Below are 22,097 nucleotides of genomic sequence, written 5' to 3' on the forward strand. Positions count from 1 at the left end.
AGATGCCTGCACGCAGCTGCTAGACTGCCTCACCTTTTCTGTGCACATGAAGAGACTGGTTTGCGGCCTATCGCTGTTGCAGTCATTGTGTCTGCGTGAAGGAAATGGCACCGCGCCGTACTTGCTACGGCACATTATTATTACTCGCCAGAGAATTAGTGGACAGGGGCTTAGTGAATACTTGTTTTAGCCTGATACTAGTTGTCCTCCCTTTATAATCAATGGAAACAAAACTTCCAGCACCAGAGTGAAAACACCAACGTTACTGTACATTCAAAGTAAACGCAAAGTAACTTTTTTTTCTTAAATTTCTTTTTATTAGTTTTTTGATGTAATATAAACAATGCTGCCTCACAGGGCAGTATAAAACATAGCAATAGTAAAGAGTGGTGTTATGCGGATCACCTGTGATCAGAGTTACAACATATGCAATGTACAGGTCCTCCAACAGTGATACAATGGACAATCATAGAATATTAAAAAAAACAGTTGCATAAATAGGCTATCAAGTCACTCGCCATCATCGTGGGTTTGAATAGCTAAGAAGTGTCTAAGCGGTCCCCAAATATCTCTAGGCAGTTCTTCAGCATACAAGTCCAAATTTTCTCAGCAATACACCAGGTCCTTTATCCACCCTGCAATTTTCGGGGCAAGTGTACTCTCCCATGTGAACATGATGTGACGTTTAGCAAGCAGTAGGGCAACCCTCACAAACCTGCCCAGGGTACCTTTCAATTGAGGGACATAACCAAGTAAGCACTCACGGGGTGTGCATGGAATTACAGTGCCCGGCATAGTGTGGATGCATTCTACCACCTCCTCCCAGTATTTCAGCACCAATCTGCATTGCCAGGCAAGGTGGAGAAAATCGGCATTAGTTTGCCCACATCGTTTGCACTGGTCAGACTCCTTGAGACCCATTTTGTACAACTTGGCAGGGGTGTGATATATTTGATGGAGAAATTTAAAATGAATAATGCATAGATTGCCATTGGGTGTGAGGCGGCCCGTTAACCTGCATATTTGCTCCCATTCCTCTCTAGTGATCTGGGGGTCCAATATATCATTCCATCGCACAAGGCTTTTATCGGGCCCCCTGTTTCTTCCTGTGTAGCTCTACATCATTTAGTAATCAATTTTTTCTTGGTTGGAGCCACTAGCAAAAGTTGTAGGGAAAGAAGTGTAGGGGGCTCATCAGGAAAGTCAGGGTAATGGTCTCGTAGTGCACGTTTTAGGCAATAGCAGGAATAGTGAAAAAGTAGCTTGGGGTTTCGTATGTAGTCCAGATCGCACCCTGTAAGGTAGCCACCGTCCGGATATAGATCGCACATATGAGTAAAGCCATCTTCTTTTAGAGATTTCATGGGTCCCACCTCCTGGGTAACGGACAAAGCTGCATGATGAGCTAGAGTTAGAGCAGGTGCATACAATGGGAGTTTATGCGCACGTGCGCCAATCGCTTGCCACGCCGCAATGGTGACGTCTATGGTGTTGATTTTTGTTTTTGGCATGTGTCTGCGAGTGTGTGTGTTAGTACGCTTGCAAGTGGAATAGGATGTGCATCCCCATCCTCCACCGTGAAGTGTGGTATAAAGTCATGTGATCTGAACCAATAATAAGCGTAGTGAGCCTGTGCGCAGAGGTAGTACAAAACGCAAAGTAACTTTAGAGCTCTTGCACTCTGGGGCTGGCCTAGCCCCCCCCCCCCATCCCATCACCCCTCTTGTTTCCCGTGTTCCCCAAGCCCTTCCCTGCTCCCGATAACGTGCTGATCACTCCTGTCGGCAGGGCTTGACTTGGAACCCAAAGCAGCCCTGGCAATTTTCTCAGACCAGCCCCTGTGGAAGCACTTCCTGGCCCCGGGAGACTGGAGATGCTGGTTTGCTGCTTTTCTTACTGGGGGGGGGCGATATTGCAGGGCCTCTGCAAAACCACCCCCTAATAACAAAACCGTCCCCCACCCTTCCAGCCTCCCGGGGAAAACAAGTGCTTAATTCGAGCCGGTGGTGTGCTGGTGCACCAGCACTTAATCATCAATACCGGTGCTTTTCACGAGTATCTGTTAATGACGCATTCATTTATGGGTCGATTAAGTGATTTGCCCATAATTGCAGGATTTTGAGACTAGAATCTGGTTTCCTAGCTCTGAAGTCAGCAGCTTTGGCCATTATGCCCCATCCTCTCTCAACTTTCATGGTGAATAGTTGGTTCTGTTTTAGGCAGCGCTAACAGGAGAAAAGGGCTGGTGCATGCTGCCTCCTGACCAGAGCCCCGGCGCTTATTTTATTTTTTTTCAAATCAACGATTGGGATACACCTGACGCCCACTACGGCCAGTCTGGCCCTGCCTGTCGGACCTCGATCGTCTGCCTCCCTCCAAGGCTGATGGACTCAAAGCAAGGCCTGGCCTTGCCATGAGCACACATCTCCCTGCTCCTCCCCACCTTCCGGTGTATACCCTCTTCTGGCTCTTTCACACCACCACCAAATGGAAGAAGAATGGCCTGGTGATCGGGGGAGAAGAGAGGAGGGCGAGAAGATGAGGAATGTATGGAGAGGCACAGGTGGCTGGAGGAGAACATGATTTAAGAGCAGGTTTTATAGGAGCCAAATCAGAGGGGACTGACATGATCTGTGCTGCGGTGCCCAGGCGTGGGCCTAGCTTGCTCATGGTAAAGGTCGGCCCTAAACATTACTTCCATCCTCAGAATCCAGCATTCAAAGTGCTGTTGGCATAGGCCTGGAGCGAGAGGGTGTCACACCGGACACGAAGCCACGTGGCAGTTAATGTCATGCATTCTGTAAATAGCTTGCACAATGGCGTGGGCTCGGTCCAGGCTAAGAAAAAACCCACTTAAATAACAATCCCTAGTGTCAGTTTCAACTTCAGAATCACAAGATAATAAAAGAGAACCCTGCTGATTTTGATGGGGAGGAGGAGAAACGCGACTTAAACATCTTTTAATGGACAAGTTATGAGTACACCAATGGCACAGCCATCAGCAGGTCAGGCTGGAGCCCAGACTCTCCCCCGAACCCACTGCAGCCGAGTCTCCTCTTGCACACAGCTGACAGGTCTGCGGGTCGGTGAGGTGGCGGGGTGTGAACGGAACTAAAAACAACACACAAGACACCTGCAGAGGGGGCGTGGGCAGGGTAGAGGATTGAGTGAGTGCTAGTAATGTCGGTAGCAGGAGAAGTGATCTTTGTAAACTAAACAACATTTTTGAAACCTTTGAAATCTATCCAAGCAGTACACCATCCGTATTTTACAAAAAAAGCTTGAAAATTTAGACAAATGTGCTACTGAAACTTCGGCCCAGATATTGAATTTGACTGGGGACGGTGGTAGCCTCTCTTCACAAAGGTACCACCCCCAGCTGTCCATTAAGAGGCAAGGATGCCGCCAATCAGACGCAAGTATTTTAATTTCTTCCAATGGCAGTTGGTTTCCAAAAGCATGCTATGTAAGAACCGGATGACCGCGTTAGACGTCAGCTTTTTAGGTTGCCATGTGAGGCGAGATCAGCTTTTTAGGTTGCCACGCGAGGCGAGAGGATGGAGGTGGGGTCTGCCGGCTCAGAGCAGGTGGAGGCTGCAGGCTGAACCTAGTGGGGGTTATGGAATCTCGTGGATTATCCCAGCCAGACGCGGAGGCCAGAGGAATCCCTGGTGATTCCTTGCGCCAGAAGAAGGGATGATATGGCTCCCATCACCCCTGCACCCAAAGATACTATGAAAATCCAGTGGACTAACTTCCCTTGGTTGCGCACTACTCACAAAAAGGGGATGTCCCCGAGATACTTTTGCTGATACTAGGGGCATGAGTGCTATTGTGAGTGGAGTACACTTTTCTCGGGAGTGGCGTGCACTCTTTAGAAGGTATTCCTTGTGAAGACGGTGTTTTGGGGCCTCTGGTCAGGTTTCCACCAGTCTCCTGTAGAGCCACCAGACAGATCAGGAGACATTACCACAGACCAAACCCTGGTTTCCACCTCTATTCATCTTTCAAAGCAATCTATTCAAGTAGGTTTCCCTTGATTACCATGCTCAACACCAAGCACCCAGTTATCTTCCCCTCTCGCCCGCGTCCCATTATTATGTCTTGTATAGTGGGCTGACATCTGGAAAGTTCTGGCCTTTGCTATATAAAAATGAATAAATGTTATGCCTGTCGGATTGACGACTTGGAGTAACAAAGGTGCAATGCACCCTAACATAGGCCAAGGAAAAGAGTCTGCTTTACCCCCCAATTTTGTAGTAAAAGGCAGACGTAATTCAGGAGAAGTGGCCTCCCTTAATCTCATACAACCCTGTGCCACTGCACATATTGCACGAATGCTGGCTAAATCCAATCAAACTGAAGTATAGTATCTGTAAGCATTGTAGTGTATTGTACTGAACTGTACAGTACGTCACACCCTATTTTGAGGCGTTTATTCTGGTGCTAGTTAGCCAGTCCAGACGTGTTTCGTGAGGCTCGTCGAGATGATATAGCATCCATCTAACCTGCCCTGATCAGAGTTGGCTCGGGCAACTCCTATGGAATTTCAGCCCCATATTCATCTATGCTGCACTGGCTAAAATCGGCCATAGTAGAATCGAGTATGGTGTACCTGACACTTATGGACTGTTAAGGGTAGAATGTTCTGAGCACACTTTTTTGGTTTTGTTGAGATAAAAAAATAAAACTTGCAGTGATCATACAGTCAAACGTATGCTAGATGCCCCATGTTAATGAGATAACTAGAAGTAAGTTCTACATAATGCAGACACATATCATGCTCTGCCTGGGACCCATCAGAAACTACAATCCAGTCTCCCCCTTGCAATATTGTGGCTGGATTACGAAAATGACCTGTACCCATGGCTTTAAGTGGGGAAAGAAACCTGGGGTTGCTCTAAAAGGGGCAGGGCAAACCTCTTAAACGGGTGTGGCCTATCCAAGTAGGGGCATGGTCTAAATAAAGATAACTAGTGCAGCAGTAAGTACCCCCTGCTCTGACTAGCCGTCAGCTCTTTGACTCAGTGTTATTAGATTTCGAATTCCCCATTCAGGCTTGCTCTCTCCCCTCCTATTTACAGCAAGGCTATGTATGGATATCGCCATACACCCTCCCCAGTACCCCAAGACCGGTGTTGTCATCCCGGGAAATGCCCAGGCAGACACCTCCCGTATAGGGTGGCTTCACGTGAGGCTGAGTGTACTATAAGCACTGCTCCTAGAAGGCAACGCGGCTTCACAGGGGTGAGTTTTAACAAAGCCACCATCCCCGTCAAAACATGCCACAGAGTCCTCCTACAACACGGCTCACCTGGCATGACGTCATACCTTGACCTCCACTACTCAGTAGTGAGCAAAATGAGCATGCGCCCATCGATGTGCATGCTCTCACTGCAGTCAAAGAAAGAAAACAAAACGGACTACCTCTGCGAGGCCCGAAAATAGAGCCCGATAGAGACCCGCTTCGAGGCCAACTGAAAATAACTGCCGGTGCTCCCACTTAAAACCCTGCCTGTACCTAAAAGTACCACGCTTTCTACTACAAAACTACATAGGATGCAAATCACTGCTGTTCTATTGGCCTACAGGAACTGAAAAGGGGAAGCTTCATTTATGCAATTGTTAAAACAAAAAAATGGATGTGCCAGAAATCCCATTGTGATTTACATGGGCAATCTCCCGGCTAGGACAGGCAACCTGCTGCTGAGGAAAGCGTGGGCCGTGTGGATGTGAAGGCTGAGCTCTGCCGAGTGGATGCGGCAGCGGCTGATCCACTGAAACAGATTTCCCTTCTCGTCCTCACACGAGTAAGGGTGGCCCAAGAGATCCAGGGCGACAAGCTGGCCATCAGCATACATGTTTTAAGCGCAGTACGTGGGAGCTATCCGCTCTTGTTTGCAGCTGTCATGGTTTCCATTTGTATGGATACTAGCCACCTGTTACAATGTGCCTTGCCAAAATCCTGATCCCATGGAGGAGCTGATGAAGATGTAAGCACTGTGCGCAGCGCAGCTATCTGGAAAGAGTAGTGCTTTTCTGATAAGTCCTGGATGAGCCTATGCATTTTAAATGGAAAATATAAGACATAGTAAGATGCATTTACTTACGATGAATGCAACTGGTGGCAATTTACATAATCAATGGAAATCTTGAAAATCTGGCATGAATCAGACCAACTTTGTTCCTATATTGGACACCTCTTTCCTGAATGATACTCCTGGGTGACAGAAAGACAGACGGACGGAATGGTGGTCTATTTTTATTTTCCCAGTTTTCAAACCCTTAGCTTAGACTTGTAATTGACAGACTCTTAAGGCCTCCACTGCTAACCACGGAGGAGCACAGGTCGGCACAAGGGCCCTCGAGGCAGCACGAGCGGATCTTAAGCTGTTTTCAGGGCTCGGATTGAAGTACCGACTGCACCACGGATCTGACCTTCCATTTGCGCATGCGCGCGCGAGCCCCCTTCCGGTTACATCTTCAAATCTGACATGCACCTACATTCCCCGTACCCATTTCTTCAGTTCTCAGAGATCACTGAAAGAAAAACTGTTTCAGTAACAGCTTAAAAAAAAAAAAAAAACATTTTAACCAGCAAGAAGGAACACGCATCAGTGTGAAGCTTTGTCTGACACCTTTTATGAGTAATAAAAACAGATCTGACAGCTATTTTAGGAAACCATGCCATGGAATACAGTGGGAGGCAGAGAACAGCTTGGTTGTGGCACGTGACTATTTCAGATGAGATGGAAAGTCTAATTCTCCCCAGTGAGCTATGAGAAGCTGTTCAAGCATCCCCAGAGTGTAACCGGGAGTGCTTGATTTAAAACCTTCTTAGGAACCCACCACTAAGGCTGCAGCACCAACAGATTTCCACATACCAAGCCTGCCTGGTTTGATTCTGCCCCATGCCTCTTTCTTCCACCATAAAACATGGTTCTTTCCCCTCCTGCCTTCTCCCTTTGACTTTATTTATCGTCTTCCATTTTCCCCTTTCTGCCTATATCTTTCCTGCTCTCAGTCAAAGTCTGGTTCAAAGTCTGGTGATGGATAAAGAAGTTGTGGTCTCCAAAAATGATTGCCCGTCGCCACCACCTGCACAAGCTTCGCACTGGGTATTGTTGGTCGTCTGGTCCTTCTCATACATGGAAGACGCTCTAGGGTGCTCCAGTGAAACACCCTTCCCTCTATGGAGGTCCTTTACATCACGCAGTATCCCAGTAATCCACGCGAGTACTCATATAGATCGGGGAAAGCTGAAGAATTCTTGGAATACGCCTCCGATTCTTCAAAATGTCAGAAATCTAGCCCAACTGTAGAAGGAAACCTACAGGGTTCGTTTTTTATTTTGTTTTGAAGCACGGTTTATTAAGTTTTAGATATGTATTATACATGACGTTCGTCTTTAATACAATTCCACATCCACTTTTTGGTCAATATTGTTATCCATGCTTTAAAATTGGCAATGATTTATAATGAACGAACAAACAAATCAGAAACTGCCCCACCCCCATTTTTTGGAGTTGTAGAAGCGGGACTTTGTGATCCAGGAGAAGGGCGCACTTGCACCCAGTCTTTGGTAAAGCGTCAACGCTACCCTTGGAACTGGCTAAACAATGCATCGTAACCCAGTAGCTCGAGGTAGATGTTGGATAAAAGATATTGATGAGCCTTTGTGAGCTGAACCTGAAAGAATAAGACGGATCTAGATCTTACGGGAGGTTATTGAACGTGCTCTACTGTGGGCTGCCAATCATTCGTCGCTGTGAGAACTGACGGTCTTACACAACCCAGCTCTAGGGCCGGCTTTGCTTTTGTGAGATACTGAACTATCTTCACACTGCTCTCCAGAATGCACGGGTAGACCTATTAAGCTCAGTTGAAACACAAAAGAGTGTATTAGATTGTCCAGGTGACTATGCGTGACTATTGTGCCCTTTAGATGCATTGCTCTGGAGATCAAGAAGTACAATAGGTAAACACCAAGGCATTCTTCATCTATGCACTTAGGAATCGGGAAGATTAGATCTCCTCAGACCCATAAGGTTCGCCCCAACCTTGTTCCATTTTAGGAAGGTGCCGAAGAGACACTTTTTTAAAGAACACCACATCAAAGTGCAGTAACAGCCCGCTCTCGCTCCTAGAAACCTCTCCGTTCACAGGCTGAGAGCAGGCCCGGCCTGGAAACCAACACCAGCAAACCAGCCCCACACTGTGGGACGACTCTTAGAATGGGACTTATTGGGGCTTGGTTTGTGGATGTCAGTCCATCCCACTCACCTGCAGCCCACCGGAGGAAAGCCAGAATGCCAGAATGGCCAGTTCGGCTCTTCTTGGTTGCCTCTTGCATTGCCTACAGCGCTCAGCTCTATTCAAGTAGTACATGCGGACTTTCAGTGTCTGCCCTGTTTTCAGTTAATAATAATACTGGAAAAATAAAACAAGTTTAAAAGAATTTGTTAAGTGTTTGTTTAACGTCTCAGTGTGCAGAAGTGCCACTTTCGACAGTGCGCATCCTGAGACCCAAACCTTCGGGTGCTTGTGTGGTCACTTGCTTACCTGACAGGTACTCATTTTATTCAGGTAGGATAAAAGGCTGCGCCAGTTTGGTCGGGATTTGAACCTGCGTTCCTGCACTTCAGGAACAGGTTTACCAGAACACGAGTGAACCGGCACACTTTCAGAAAGTAATTAACTAGTGCTTTCTCAAAACCGTCACCACGGGTGGATGTTTCCTTATATAGTGCGCGCAAAGCGGCCTTCCAGGTTTTATCCGTTTCAGTCACAGACGGATGAGGATGGAGCAGGCAGATACCGGCGCCCCGTCGGCTTTGTTACCTGGCTTCTCGTCAAACGACACTAATTGCCCGGACAGAACATCATAATGATTGTGCCCAAAAAGCAAACAAACAGCCAAGCCTTCAAAAGACCGGGCTGCGAACACAGATGCTTTAGAACGCTGCCTGCTCGTGACGTCACACCCTCGCCTGGTAGAAATCCTCCCATCGCACCAAAGCGTTTAAATCCTCTTTATTTTTTTCGTGTTAGCTGCACACGAGACCGGGTTCTCTTTGCAGCCAACACAACCGCTAGGAGCCTTAACATACTCAATACCAAGGCCAGCAAAAGAGGACAGCAGACCGGGAATAAAACGGACCGCCTGTAGCTTCGTGTCCCAGCTGCCACGAGCGGAATTGCTAAATAAACAGGATGTGGCCTTTCTTTGAAATAAAAACAGGCATTGGCAAAACCTATAGATTTCGCCTATGCGAGATCTATTGGCTTTGCAAGCCTTTGACATTTTGTACACTTTTTGTACAAAAGCATTTTTTATTATAATATATTATAATAATACCAGATTATGATTATATATTAACTTGTGAAGTATGGTATGGATCCTCATTGTATAGTATGGATTGGATTATCTTTGTATAGTGTATTAGATGGTAGGGTTCAGCAATTGTATGGCCGGTCATTGGTACTTTATGGCTGTAGCTTGTCATTGTATAGTATGGCTTACTATTCTATAGTATAGTCTGTTATTTTATAGTAAGGTATGGTCTGTCATGACATGGTCTGTTATTGTATAGTATGGAATGGCATGTCTTGTACGCTGGGGTTTGGTATGGTATGGTTTGTCCTGTCATGGTATAATATAGCACGGTGTTATTTGTCTTGTCATTGTATGGTATGACCTGTCATTGTATAGTATGGTAGCCTTTGTTACAATATACACATTAAGCAACGGGAGGAAGCACAATTGGAGCAGCCAAACCAGCAAAAATCGACTTTACAATACGTTATTCCCATTCTATAATGTTCTACCCAGCTCGTAATTGTGCAAACAAACCAATTTACAACACACCCTGTTTTTTATTACATTTAATCATGTTCAAGACATCCAACAAATCATGAAACCTGTATCAAAAAAGACCTTTGTTACAAACTAAAGGAGAGATTTATGGCTATACACCATTGCTATTAAATTATTTATTTGGAAATCATAGTTATAAGTAACACTAACAACCTGTGGCTTGCTGGTGTTGTTACGCCACACTAAAGAGTAGAAGGGAAGAAGATGAAAAGTACAATGGAACAAACTCGAACAAGGAAAATGACCAGTAACACAACGTGTGAAGCAAAACAGGAGCAAGACAAGCTTAAAACACATACACTCTTACGAAGTGCTGCAAGTAGAATTCATAATAGGATGACACAGAGTGTGCGCTGCAGGAGTACAACCCCCCCCCCCCCCCCAATAAAAGGAAGCCATACTTGGTTTATGCTCCAGGGATGGAGAAAACAGATAGAAACTGAAGTCAAAGCGAAGCGAGAATGCTCTGACTAAACATAAGCCAGTAAAAAAGACTGAATTTTATGCCACATGTGCCGTACCCAGTCGAGACCTAAAAAAACCCAACCTTGCTTTAAAAGGAAAAAGCTGCAAACCCTGAGTCCGTCTAAGACAACTGAGAGCTGGGCTCTATCCTAGCCTACTTTACTTAAGCACACCTTCCAACAAATTTAAAATTTTGTGTCAAGAGCTGGAATGGGCAGAGGTGGAATCACTGGATACCGAACCCAAAGGTGAGATCCGAGTGTTCTCTTTCTCCATGTACTCCACAACAGTGTCCTTCTCTGATAAGCCAGCATATCAGGCTCTATTGATCATGCTGACATAGGAGAAGTTCCTCGTCACTGTGTGCCCGTCCTTCCAAATGAGGAGTACTGACACTTTCAAGATGGTGATATCATGTGCCTGAGGGCCAGATGGTGTGCGAATTTTGATTTTTCCAACACGGCATCTCCTTGACCTCAATGACACAGTCTACCTCTTTTCCTCTCTGCATATTCCTTCATCCATTTCTTTTTTTGCAGATCTCTCTGGAGAACTTCAGCACAGTCCCTTGCAGTTATAGAGTTTGCCTGAGGTATAAGAGTTTACACCTTCCCTCAAAAGAAAAGCTCAGCAGGAAACCTTCCAGTGGTGCTCCATGAATCCTCATAATAGTTGTGTTATTTAGCTCAATTTTCTATAGCACTCATACACCCTTGGGTCTCTTGTACTGGCATACGGATACAGACGGAGAAGTGTCATTATTGAAAGAATAAATATTATCCAAAAGAGAAGAACAAAGTAATGGTCTTAAAATTCAAAGGCAAAGCATTCCATAATTTGGGTGGAAGACTCGAGAAAGCTCGACCACATAAGAGGCCGCGAGAAAACTAGGCACTGCCAGGACAAGTAAATGAGATGAGTGTAGGGGAAGGAGATGGGGTGCATTTAATGTTCTTGGTGGCAAGGAAGGAAGGGGATGATCCAAAAAAGCATTTGTGTAGCACACACAGCATGTTAAAGCAGACTCTGGCATGAATAGGGAGCCAAGGGAGGAAGAATTGGCTTAGCCATAGTGAGCTGAGGTTCTGGGGCTATGAACTTACCAGCTTGGTTTTGAGCCAATTGAAGTCACTGCAGCAGAGATTTATTTATGCCTCAGTATAAGGTATTACAGCAGTTTAATATGGAATTGACCAGTGCAGAAACGGCCTCTCTTCTAGCTTCAGGGGTAGGAAACTGTTACATTTATGAAAAGAACATGAGGGAATGACTGCAGAGACTTGAGAATTCATTCTTATAATGAAGTCTACCTTGACTCCCACACTGTTAACACTGCAGCTGGGAATACTAAAGAAGTGGGCCAGATCTGGCAGTGATCATAAGGGGGATAACCTCCAACAACCTTAACTTCTGCCAGTTTTTGTCCATCCACTCCTCTGTTTTACCGGAACAGTCTTTCACGGTCACAGGGATTGACAGAGTAGTGTTAAACCAAAAAGATCAGCGGAGTGTCATCCACATAGGTGTAGAATTTTAGAATTTAATTCCAAAGCTCTTAATCAATGCAGTTAAAGGTTGAAAATATATGTTAAATGTGGGGTGAAAGTACAGAACCTCGCGTGGGGGTGACACCAGTGATCACATGTTGGAGGAATGCTAGACATTGGCCAATGGCAGTTTTCTTTTCTGGGTTCTTTCAGGAAGGAGGGGAACCATTCTGTGACTTTACCTAACAATACACAGAAAATGAGTCGAGAGATAAGAATATTATAATCAACATCGTCAAAGGCAGCCAAGAGGTCGAGCAAAATCACCACACTGGCACAGTCTGTATCAGCTACTACGCGCAGGTACTATTTGTCTGCAATCGTCGCCGATTCTATACTTTTTGGGGGGCAGAATATTGCCTAGTCATCATCCAATATTTGTTTTTCTTTGAAGTAAGCATACAGTTAAGAAGTCGCAAAACGTGTAAGAGCTTGGTGACAAGCGGTGGAAGGGTGACGGGTCTGCCATAGGATAGGACTTTGGGACATGTGATAGATCTGCAATAAGATAGAACTTTGAGGTCCAGATCAGGGTGATATGGAGCAGCCTCATCATGCCCGGTTTCAGTTCAACTTTCACAAATCAGGATGATAAGTAAAGAATGATGAGCCCAGATATAATTTTGTTCTCTTTTTGCAAAGAATCTCAACAGGGGTTGGATCTAAAGAGGAGTCTGATTTCCTCTTCAATATTATTCGTTCTAAGTTGCGTAGAAATGTTATTCAAAGTAGAAAATGAATGAGTGGAAGAAGAGTGCTGCAGTGCCTGGCAATGAATTCAGGAAATTGGAGCTTTCTTCTATAGCTTTATCCAGAATGGCCATGAAGCGCTCCACCATGTTTTATAACACTCTTTTCACAAAATATTTTCATAAGTTTTATTTATTAGCGGTTGCCTCCTCAAGTGCTCTTCGGTAGTATTTCACTCAGAGGTGTAAAGCAGAATATACCGGTGAGTGGAGCCAACACCAATACTGCTGCTGTACATGGTCATGAAAACGTATACGCTGAACTATTGACTTGCCTGAATGTTACGTTTTGAAAATTATTTTTATTAATAAATATGTTTTAGCATTACATAAAATAAAATTGCACTTATACCCCCACATTGTGTGTTTTTTCAAGGTTTAACTCATCGAATGACGTTGCCATCGAATTAGGCAAATCCTATAATTTGTAGTGACTAGTGATCTAAAAAGTGTTTTGCCCTATTCCTCAAGCTGGTCTTCTCCAAGCGTGCTTTGCCGATCGTATCTTAGGAGTTGGGGAGAGAACCCTTGTTCCCCCATAAAGTCTCACCCCCATTTTCATGCCATGCACTGTCTCCTCCTCGCCTCACCTTCGATTACGTCAAAAACGTCTCTAATACACTGACCCAGACTTAAGAGTGCTTAATACAATAATCTAGTAGTCCTGCTCTGGTCTAGAAAGATCAGTCTTGTTTTAAACAGAGTGCACCATCTATCAAAGATTTGAAATTGGGAACATTTTGACCTTGCAATGAAGTAATCGTTGAGGGTTACTGAACGCGTGCTGCTACACTTCATGTCACCATTTTTTGACCGGACGTACATGATGTACATTGTTGAGAGATATGTGGCATTTACACCCGGTTATGCCACAGAGGTAAGTTTAGAGGCTACACATTCTTCAGTAAAGGATTAAGATAGAAACTGATTAAAGTTACACTTAAGAATGGCTGTTGTGGGAAGACGGGGGCTAGGGAGTTGAAGGGGGTTAGGAAGCTGAAGGGGAGCTAGGGAGATGAAAAGAGGCCAGGGAGCTGAGGGGGGGCCAGGGAGCTGAGAGAGGGGGGCCATGGAGCGGAGAGGGGGGCCATGGAGCGGAGAGGGGGGCCATGGAGCGGAGAGGGGGGGCCATGGAGCGGAGAGGGGGGGCCATGGAGCGGAGAGGGGGGGCCATGGAGCGGAGAGGGGGGCCAGGGAGCGGAGAGGGGGGCCAGGGAGCGGAGAGGGGGGGCCATGGAGCGGAGAGGGGGGCCATGGAGCGGAGAGGGGGGCCATGGAGCGGAGAGGGGGGCCAGGGAGCTGAGAGGGGGGCCAGGGAGCTGAGAGGGGGGCCAGGGAGCTGAGAGGGGGGCCAGGGAGCTAAGAGGGGGGCCAGGGAGCTGAGAGGGGGGCCAGGGAGCTGAGAGGGGGGCCAGGGAGCTGAGAGGTAGCCAGTGCGCTGCCCAAGCACCGTGACTAAAGGTGGAGCGATGCAGTGATGATCCGACAGGTGTGAGACTGGTCGTGAAGCAACACCAAGAACACCGACTGCCACAGTGGTGTGAATGAGCAATCTGCTACCCTTGCAGTGATGGGGTCGGATCACGGTGGCACCCCAGGCTGCTACCTATTACTGTCATCTATTGTTGCTGGGCTCTCTTACCAGAAAAGGAGGTGTACATGTGGGAGTGCAATCGATGCTCTCCCGAGCAGGCTGAGAAAGAGGACATGGGAGAGGTGCAGAATCCCAAAGCGATGCCAGTGATGCTGAAACATTGTTATGGAGCCGAGGAACCAAAAGAAACGCTGGATGGCAGGAGATGTTGCTGGATTCCCAGAGGGTATGGAAAAGCCCCAGACACTGACAGTACAGACAATAAAGTCTCATGCAGACAGCCTGCTGGGGACATCAGATGCTGCCAGAGAAGAAGTAGAAGAGAAATTGAAACTAGCAGCACAGCCTAATCCCCAGCCTGTGAAACAAACAACTAGCAGTGTCAGGACTGGCACCAGCAGATGTTTGAAGATGATCACAAATAGATGAGCAAAGAAACTACAGGTACAAATGAGCCTGTGCGGAGATCTACTAGGCGGTGAGCAGCGCTGCAAGCTTATAAGGCTGGTTTAGCTCCAGGTCTTAGTATTACTGAAGGGGATGCCTAGGTAAGTAGAAATGAGTGTGTACATGAAAAGGGCAAAATTGACGGTTAAAGGCAATTGGTTACAGAAAATGAACAAGATACTGAAAAGGTTAAAAAGCGGGTTGCAAGATGGAGAGATCCCAAGGGTAAGTAATAAAAATACACCTCCCTTACTTTGGGGCAGCTGTTCAATGCGTGAAGGGCTGAGGTGTTGCAACCCATCGCGGAACTTTAAAGCAACCTACACCAGATCGTTGCTTTGCTGAATGTGCAGAAAATGTGTGAGTCCTCCTGTTCCAAATACAATGTCTCAATGCACTATTTAGAGGGAAACACAAGGAGAGGATGGGGAATGGCATAGCAAAGATGCATGCTATCAACTTATCACTCTGTGCACATAACTAGAATAGACGTATCGCAAGTAGGCAAGAAAGAGATGAGAGGTCTTGAGAATCTGAATGAGGATGCGACGAAAAACGAAGAAGATACAGAGTCTGCAGAAACAATGGCAAGTCAGGATCAAGACTGGGTTTTGACATACTCGGACCCACTTGTTGCCATAGCCCCCTCTCCTACCATTTTACCACTTAGAAATACAACATAAAATGACATCCGGTAAAAGCATGGAAGCAAAAGGACTACAAATAATACAAATATTTCACATGATTTAGACCTACCGCTTGCTGTGTGCGAGTCTCTCCAGTGAAATTGGAAAAACAAGGCTGTGCTAGAACATAATAGGTAGAAATCCAAACAAGTTTTACTATTACCAGGAATCACGCTCAAGAACTCCCTTCAACGACAAAGTGGCTCAGGCAGAAATACATAATTCCAGCTGCCCATGTCCAATGAGAGCCACGTGACAACTATAACTTAGAATCTGAATCCAATGAAACCAACAGTGATGCAACTCTCTTGTGGAACGATAAATTGAGCAAGGACTCGTACGTACTCTCAGAGACCAATGCTGGCAGACATGCAGAAGGCCTCTCTTTTGTAATTCCTACTGTGCTTGCAGCTATCCACAGAATCTTCAAGCAGATTCCCAATACTTTTAGCAAGGTTTTATTGCCACTATTATAACTCGTTGTGGACTTCTAAACACTGGAACGATCCAGAACCCCCTTGTTTGGAATACTGGTGCTCATTGGTGTCCACTACATAAAATGCAATCTATAATTCAAAGTGAGGTAACGGGAGGTACAAGGGTTTGATAATCAGGGAGTTATTTGCTGAATGGCTGCACTGAAACAGAATATTTAAAATGTCTATTTGCTTTCATGGTTGCAGTAGCAGCTGGGTGGTGGGGTCAGGGGGGAGATTAAGGGGAAAAAAACACTTACCTGGGAAAGGCTGCCTCTCCCTGTCATCTACCTGCTTCCGGTCTCCAGTCCTGGCAGAAGGAAGCAGTAGGAAGCACCCGGGCTCCCAGGCTCTCCTAAACCAATCACAATGCTGGATTGCAGCGTGGTCTGAGCACCATGGTTCGGCGCTCAGCCAGGAACAGAGAGCCCGAGAATGTTCCCCACCAGGCTGCGCATTACTGCCTGGTAGAGAATATGCATGTGCGCATGAATTGTTTGGCCGGGCCAAGAGGGCCGGCTAAACAGTCATGCCCACTTCGGGAGTGAAAACCACTCCTCCCCTGCTCTGGCGGAGCAGCCACTGCATGGTTGTTTAGGGTCTTGGGGTGGCTTTAAATCAGGACTGCACAGTTCTGTATAATGTGATGTAATTATAGAAAGTAGAACAGTTTTCTACTTTCTCAAACACCAATAGTAAATAATAAATAATGGCTGACGAGGTTCTACACAGTCTCGAAACTAAGCCCTTCCAACAGTGTACAGCCTGCACTGCTCTGCAGCACGCGAGTCCCACAGGCAAAGAAAGGAAATCCAGAAAACGTTTGCAGCAAGAAATGCAACACAAAAGCCAACAAAATAGCAAAAGATGTTAAATTAATGTTTGGAATTGTCCCAAATGGGAGGATTGTAACGTAGCAGTTCTCCTTCCTCTCTGAACCAATCTTACACTGACGCAAAGCACCTACTGGGAATGGTTTGCTATGTTCAGGGCCACTGAAATTACGCAACAGGGCAGGGCCAAACTATGCAGCAGTGTTGAATACATTATTTGGCAATAAAAAGCAAATTATGCGGCGTAATGCACCACATTTTGCGGTAGTTCTACTTCATTATTTTGGCATTTTCACACTAAAGATCGTCTGGGCAAATGTTTCACCACATTAGTGCCAATTTAAACCAAAATACAGCAGTAAGTATCTGAAAGGGACCAGCCAGCCTTCGTGAATGGCCTTTCATCCGTGCAACACACGTCGCTAAATGTTTTAGTAAGTTATGATCCGTCTCAGCTAGAAACAATTATTTGTTACAATCTGCAAATTATTCAGCAGGTGATGGAGTATGTGACAAATGCATAAAATCCATAACCATACAGAGGCTGCATAAATTGTACATTTCTAATGGCCCTGACTAGGTTACATGGTTCCAGGCGACGGACACCAGTCACTCACATATCTCTTACAAATAAAAAACAAAGTAACAGAAAGCCACACAATTCTCATAAATAAAACACGCTCGACAACAGGCCCACAGTTTGGTTGTGTGAAACAATGAACTCCGTATGGGGCCTTCACTGCTCAGTTTAGACCACAGATCTAGTTAGGGTTTTGTGGTTATCGCAGACAATCTACTAAATATCAGCCTTATGCCAAGGTACCCCCCCTCCGCATCCTTTTCAAAACAGCTGAACCTTAGAGCATCCTGCACACTGCATCAACCAATCCAGCGTCCCACCAATACCTCAAGCAGCCAAGGTTTCAACCAATATATTTTCACATAACGAGGCTGTCGATAGAATAATAAAAATATGAGATTCATATTGTATCCGCATCGCTAAGAGGCACGTGCACATTTTTCACAGGTTAGGCAGGAAATATGACAGCACATAAAGACTTAATCGTTCCAAAAATTGACTATTACAAGAACATATCTGTATCTCATTAGGAATACATGACATATATATATATATATATATTCACTGAAAAAAACATAGGTTTCACACACGTTATAGTTGGGAATTAGCATTTAAAAAACCTTGCAAATTCACTTAAAAAACCATAGGTTTCACACATGTTCTAGTTAGCTGGACATTTCACTCATAAAAAACCAATGAAATTCCCCCGTTATAGTTAGCTCAGATAACTATAACTCGCGCGACCGCAATCCACTGCTGATGACGTCACAGATTACATCACTCGTGACATGGTCAGTGGCATCACTCATGACAACACTGATGACATCATCCTTTGGATAGAGTGGCGGTCGCGCGAGTTATAGTTATCTGAGCTAACTATAACGGGGGAATTTCATTGTTTTTTTACGAGTGAAATGTCCAGCTAACTATAACATGTGCGAAACCTATGGATTTTTAAGTGAATTTGTACGTTTTTTTAAATGCTAAGTTATGTTTGTATTATATTTTTTATATATTTATTTTACAATAAACTACGTATTAAAAAGGTTTATTTTTGTGTGTTTTTCAAGGTGCGCGCACCGTTCGCGCACCGTGCGCGCACCCCGCGATTTTGACAAAACATTAAAATGTTTTTTTTCGGCCTTCGGGGTCCTTCAGGGACCCCCTGACAAAGGCTAGGGGGTCAGGAACTCTCTACCCTGCCCCCTTTTCACGTTAGCCACCTTCCTTTTTCACTCTTGCACTGAAAACAAAATGGCGGCAGACACTTCCTGATATCGACCGATTCGAACGTTGGCTGACATTTAACCACCAATCAGAATTACGCTCGCGCACGTTATGGTGCGCGATCCGTGCGCGCACGGTGCGCAGCTATAGATATGTATGTGCTTTTAACTGCAATTTTCTTAAAAACTACTGAACAGATGGACTCCATATATCCAAAAGGCACTTCCCTGACCTGAGGACTACCTCTCTGCCAAATTTCAAGTAATTCTGTTCAGCCGTTCGGGCTGTACCTTCGACTAAAGGTCCTATGGGAAAATGCATGGGGAAAATGCGTTTTGGGACCCCCCTTTTTTCTCGTCCCCCGCTTGACGAATCACCCCGAGACTTTCAGTGTAGGAGCTGAGCGGAGCGCCCCATTAGTTTTGAAAATTTCGCGAAGATTAATCAACCGGCGCCAAAGTTATTCAAAATAGAATTTTGAGATTTCCTATGGAAACACGGTCCTAACTATAACTATCTTCTGGCGACCGCCAGTAGATAATATATATATATATATATATATATAAACGTCCTGCTTATATGAATGAAAGAGGCCGCTCCCATGCATCCTTCCACAGCACTCAAGTTTGAAATCCACACTTGATTACTGAATGGTGAACACGACGTGAATTTGGTCGGCTTGGATCAAAGAAAATTCAGACCAGCCTCTGCATTTTAATCTAAATGTTTCAAGTCACTAGCTGAATATTAAAACCAAAATCATATATATATATATATATATATATATATATATATATATATATATATATATATTCTACACACACACATATATATATATAATGAAAATACCAACATTGAAAGTAACATTATAGTTTGGTTTATTTGCCAGTGACGACAATCACTTTTTGAACAAAAAACACACAGAAATTCCTCAGTTATAGTTAGCAGGGCCATAACTTGCATCCCAGCAGTGTAAGTTGACCTTGTTTTTTTACATACATTTAAATTTCAAACCTAGAAAAATACCACACAAAAACCAAACAAGTGAAAAAGTGAAGGGTGGATCCCATGACTAAATCTGACTAACTGGTAATTACTCAGGGCAAAAACATTCTCAAATACTACAAGCTCCTGCAGCAGCTACTTAGGAACTGCATACTCACTCAGTGCGTAAAGCGAAATAATTATTCCAGCCAGACAGAAACCCTCGAAGAACCTCAGAGTGCTGAACATGGTCACGTTCACCGACAGAGCCACGGAAAGTCCAAAGATCAGATTGAATATAACGGAGAAGAGGAGCACCAGCCTTCGGCCGAACCTGAAAGAACAGATTGGGGGGGGGGGGGGAAGGTAGTTAAATTAATTTTGCATGTAAGTATTGGTTTCAAAGTATGCGAATATTTCTAACAAATGTGTGAACAGCATTCATAAGCAGGGGCACTGGAATTATGCGGCAAGGGAACATAAGATTATGCAGCGTTGTTTATTAAATGCAAATTATGCTGAATAACGCGGCACATTTTCTGATAGAACTTTTCATTATTTTGTCACTTTTAGGTCTCGCCTAGGCAGCGCTTGAATTGGCTTTTCGAGACGTGCTGTATCTTGGATATGGGCTCGAAAAAACGCCCATCTTTTGCATTGGTTCCTCTTGCTGTGCTTTAGAAATGCTGGCTTTTCATTGGGGAATTCACTTAGTAGTCCCTCTTACATGTGTTCTTACTGTTCAGGTTATTTATCCAAAAAAACTCTTTTGTCAGTCTCTTTGCACTTTAACTATTCTGTTTACTTGTGGAATGAAATTTCGGTCGCTACATTTGCTTGCCGTCTCTTTATCTCCCTTCGCCCCTCCCACAACACTACTTCGAAGGGACATGAACTCCCCGTGCCTCACCCTCACCTCTCCCTCAACACTGCTCGCAGGCCCCCGCCACCCCTCCGAGGTCGCTGCTCCTTTTTTCTTTTGTTTAATTCAACTTTAATTTACATTACTGTGTCTCACAAGTAATTTCCCTGTGGCGTCTCTACCCAAACCCTCACCCCTCGGAGATCGCTGCTTTTTTAAATGTAAATTTGTGGAATTGTAGAGCCTGAGCATGGGGGAGATTTCGTGATTTGCCCAGATTCACAGGAAGTTAAGCCGATGCCAAGGCTCGAAAACTGATCCCCAGTCCCAAGTCAATAGCTCTGATGCACTTCGACCACGGAATATAACTCTGTGCAGGGCACAGAGTCACAAGTCTGGTAATATTTTTCTGGGTTATATATTACCCCTTCTTATTAATTTTTAATTTTATTGGAGGCTGTGTTTCTCTAGGAAATAATTATTAGGCATGCTTGTTTTAATCCGCATACATCCCAAAACATCACATTTTTCTCAGGTACGGCGGTGCTTTGGGCTGTGTTGTTTTGGGTGGTTCGCGCATGTTTAGTTCACAGCGTCTCTCCGGGACCATTATTGTCAGAGGCGTGCTTCCTGTCTATTTCTCACCTCAATACCACTGAGGATAATTATCTGTACTTCTCCTTCATGTTCCAATATGTTGCCCAATCTCACATAGCCAGAATAAGCCCCTTTAACATCACTTCACTTCTGGGTCGTACAAGCACTTTCAGCATGTATACCGCATTAATGCCGCACTCTTGGCCACTGCCTCTGGGACCAGAGAACTTCGAGCTACTAATTTTGCCGACACACTTCTCATTTCAGGTGCAATGCCAATAGCTCTAACTTAAAAAAATGAGAGACCGATTGCATTGCAAATGCTTGTTACACATGTTGACAGTCTGAATAAAGATTTCACCTTATTATTCCTAGTTCAACACCCAAATGCAGCAATATGCAACTGAAAGGTGGATAGTCAACCCTCACGAAGTGAGTTCCGCTGCACACCAATACACAGTTGACGCATTTTTATTAATTGCCATCCGTTTGAGCTAGAAACAACTTTTTTTCTTAAAATCAGCAAATTACGTAGCAGATGGTGGTTTATGTGGTAAATGCGGCAAATCCATAACTAAGCGAAAAATACAACAGTCGCAGGGTCACATAATTCCAGTAACCCTGGTCATATAGTAGAAACAAGTCAGGAACTTTAACAAACGTGTGTACATATTCTTGAGTGGTAGACCTGTCCCACTGATGTCAGCAACCTTTAAAAGAAGTTTCATAAACGGCCAACAGACTGAGCAGCTTCATTATTTTATAACAAACACTGAAGCTTGTCAATGCACTTCTATAGTTCAAGGAACACAGTAGTGTGAGACGCATACTTTAATCAAAACTGAGTGCCCTATTCCGACTCTTTCGATCAGAGATCCCCGGCACTGTGGCGGCGGTCTTGGGGCTCCAATATGCTTGGCGGGACCGCTGAGGTGCTCCCAATCATTATGAATTTCCTCGCCACCACACTTTTCTTGGTGGTGCAACCATCATGGAAAGTGTGGCGGTGATGAAACAAAGGGGGCCCTACAATGTGTTGCATGGCACAATGCAACACATTGTGCCATGTGGTGCACGCAGGGGGGCACAATGTGTGCATGCACCCCAGTACCAGCGGTGGAGGCGGTCCCGCTACCACACTGCCAAACTCGTAATAAGGCCCCGAGGCAGAGC

At 45.1% G+C, this 22,097-nt stretch overlaps 1 protein-coding gene across 1 annotated transcript in view; it reads right to left on the reverse strand.

The window, feature by feature from the left end:
* SLC22A23 (solute carrier family 22 member 23) overlaps positions 1-22,097 on the reverse strand; it is a 579,898-nt gene that overhangs the window by 373,906 nt on the left and 183,895 nt on the right. The window contains exon 3 of the mRNA XM_085607175.1: positions 19,645-19,799. Within this exon, the coding sequence (XP_085463301.1) occupies positions 19,645-19,799 (155 nt within the window). The remainder of the gene's footprint in view (positions 1-19,644; positions 19,800-22,097) is intronic.

The sequence above is a fragment of the Triturus cristatus genome, chromosome 5_2 (genome assembly GCF_964204655.1).
Source record: "Triturus cristatus chromosome 5_2, aTriCri1.1, whole genome shotgun sequence".
Lineage (NCBI taxonomy): Eukaryota > Metazoa > Chordata > Amphibia > Caudata > Salamandridae > Triturus > Triturus cristatus.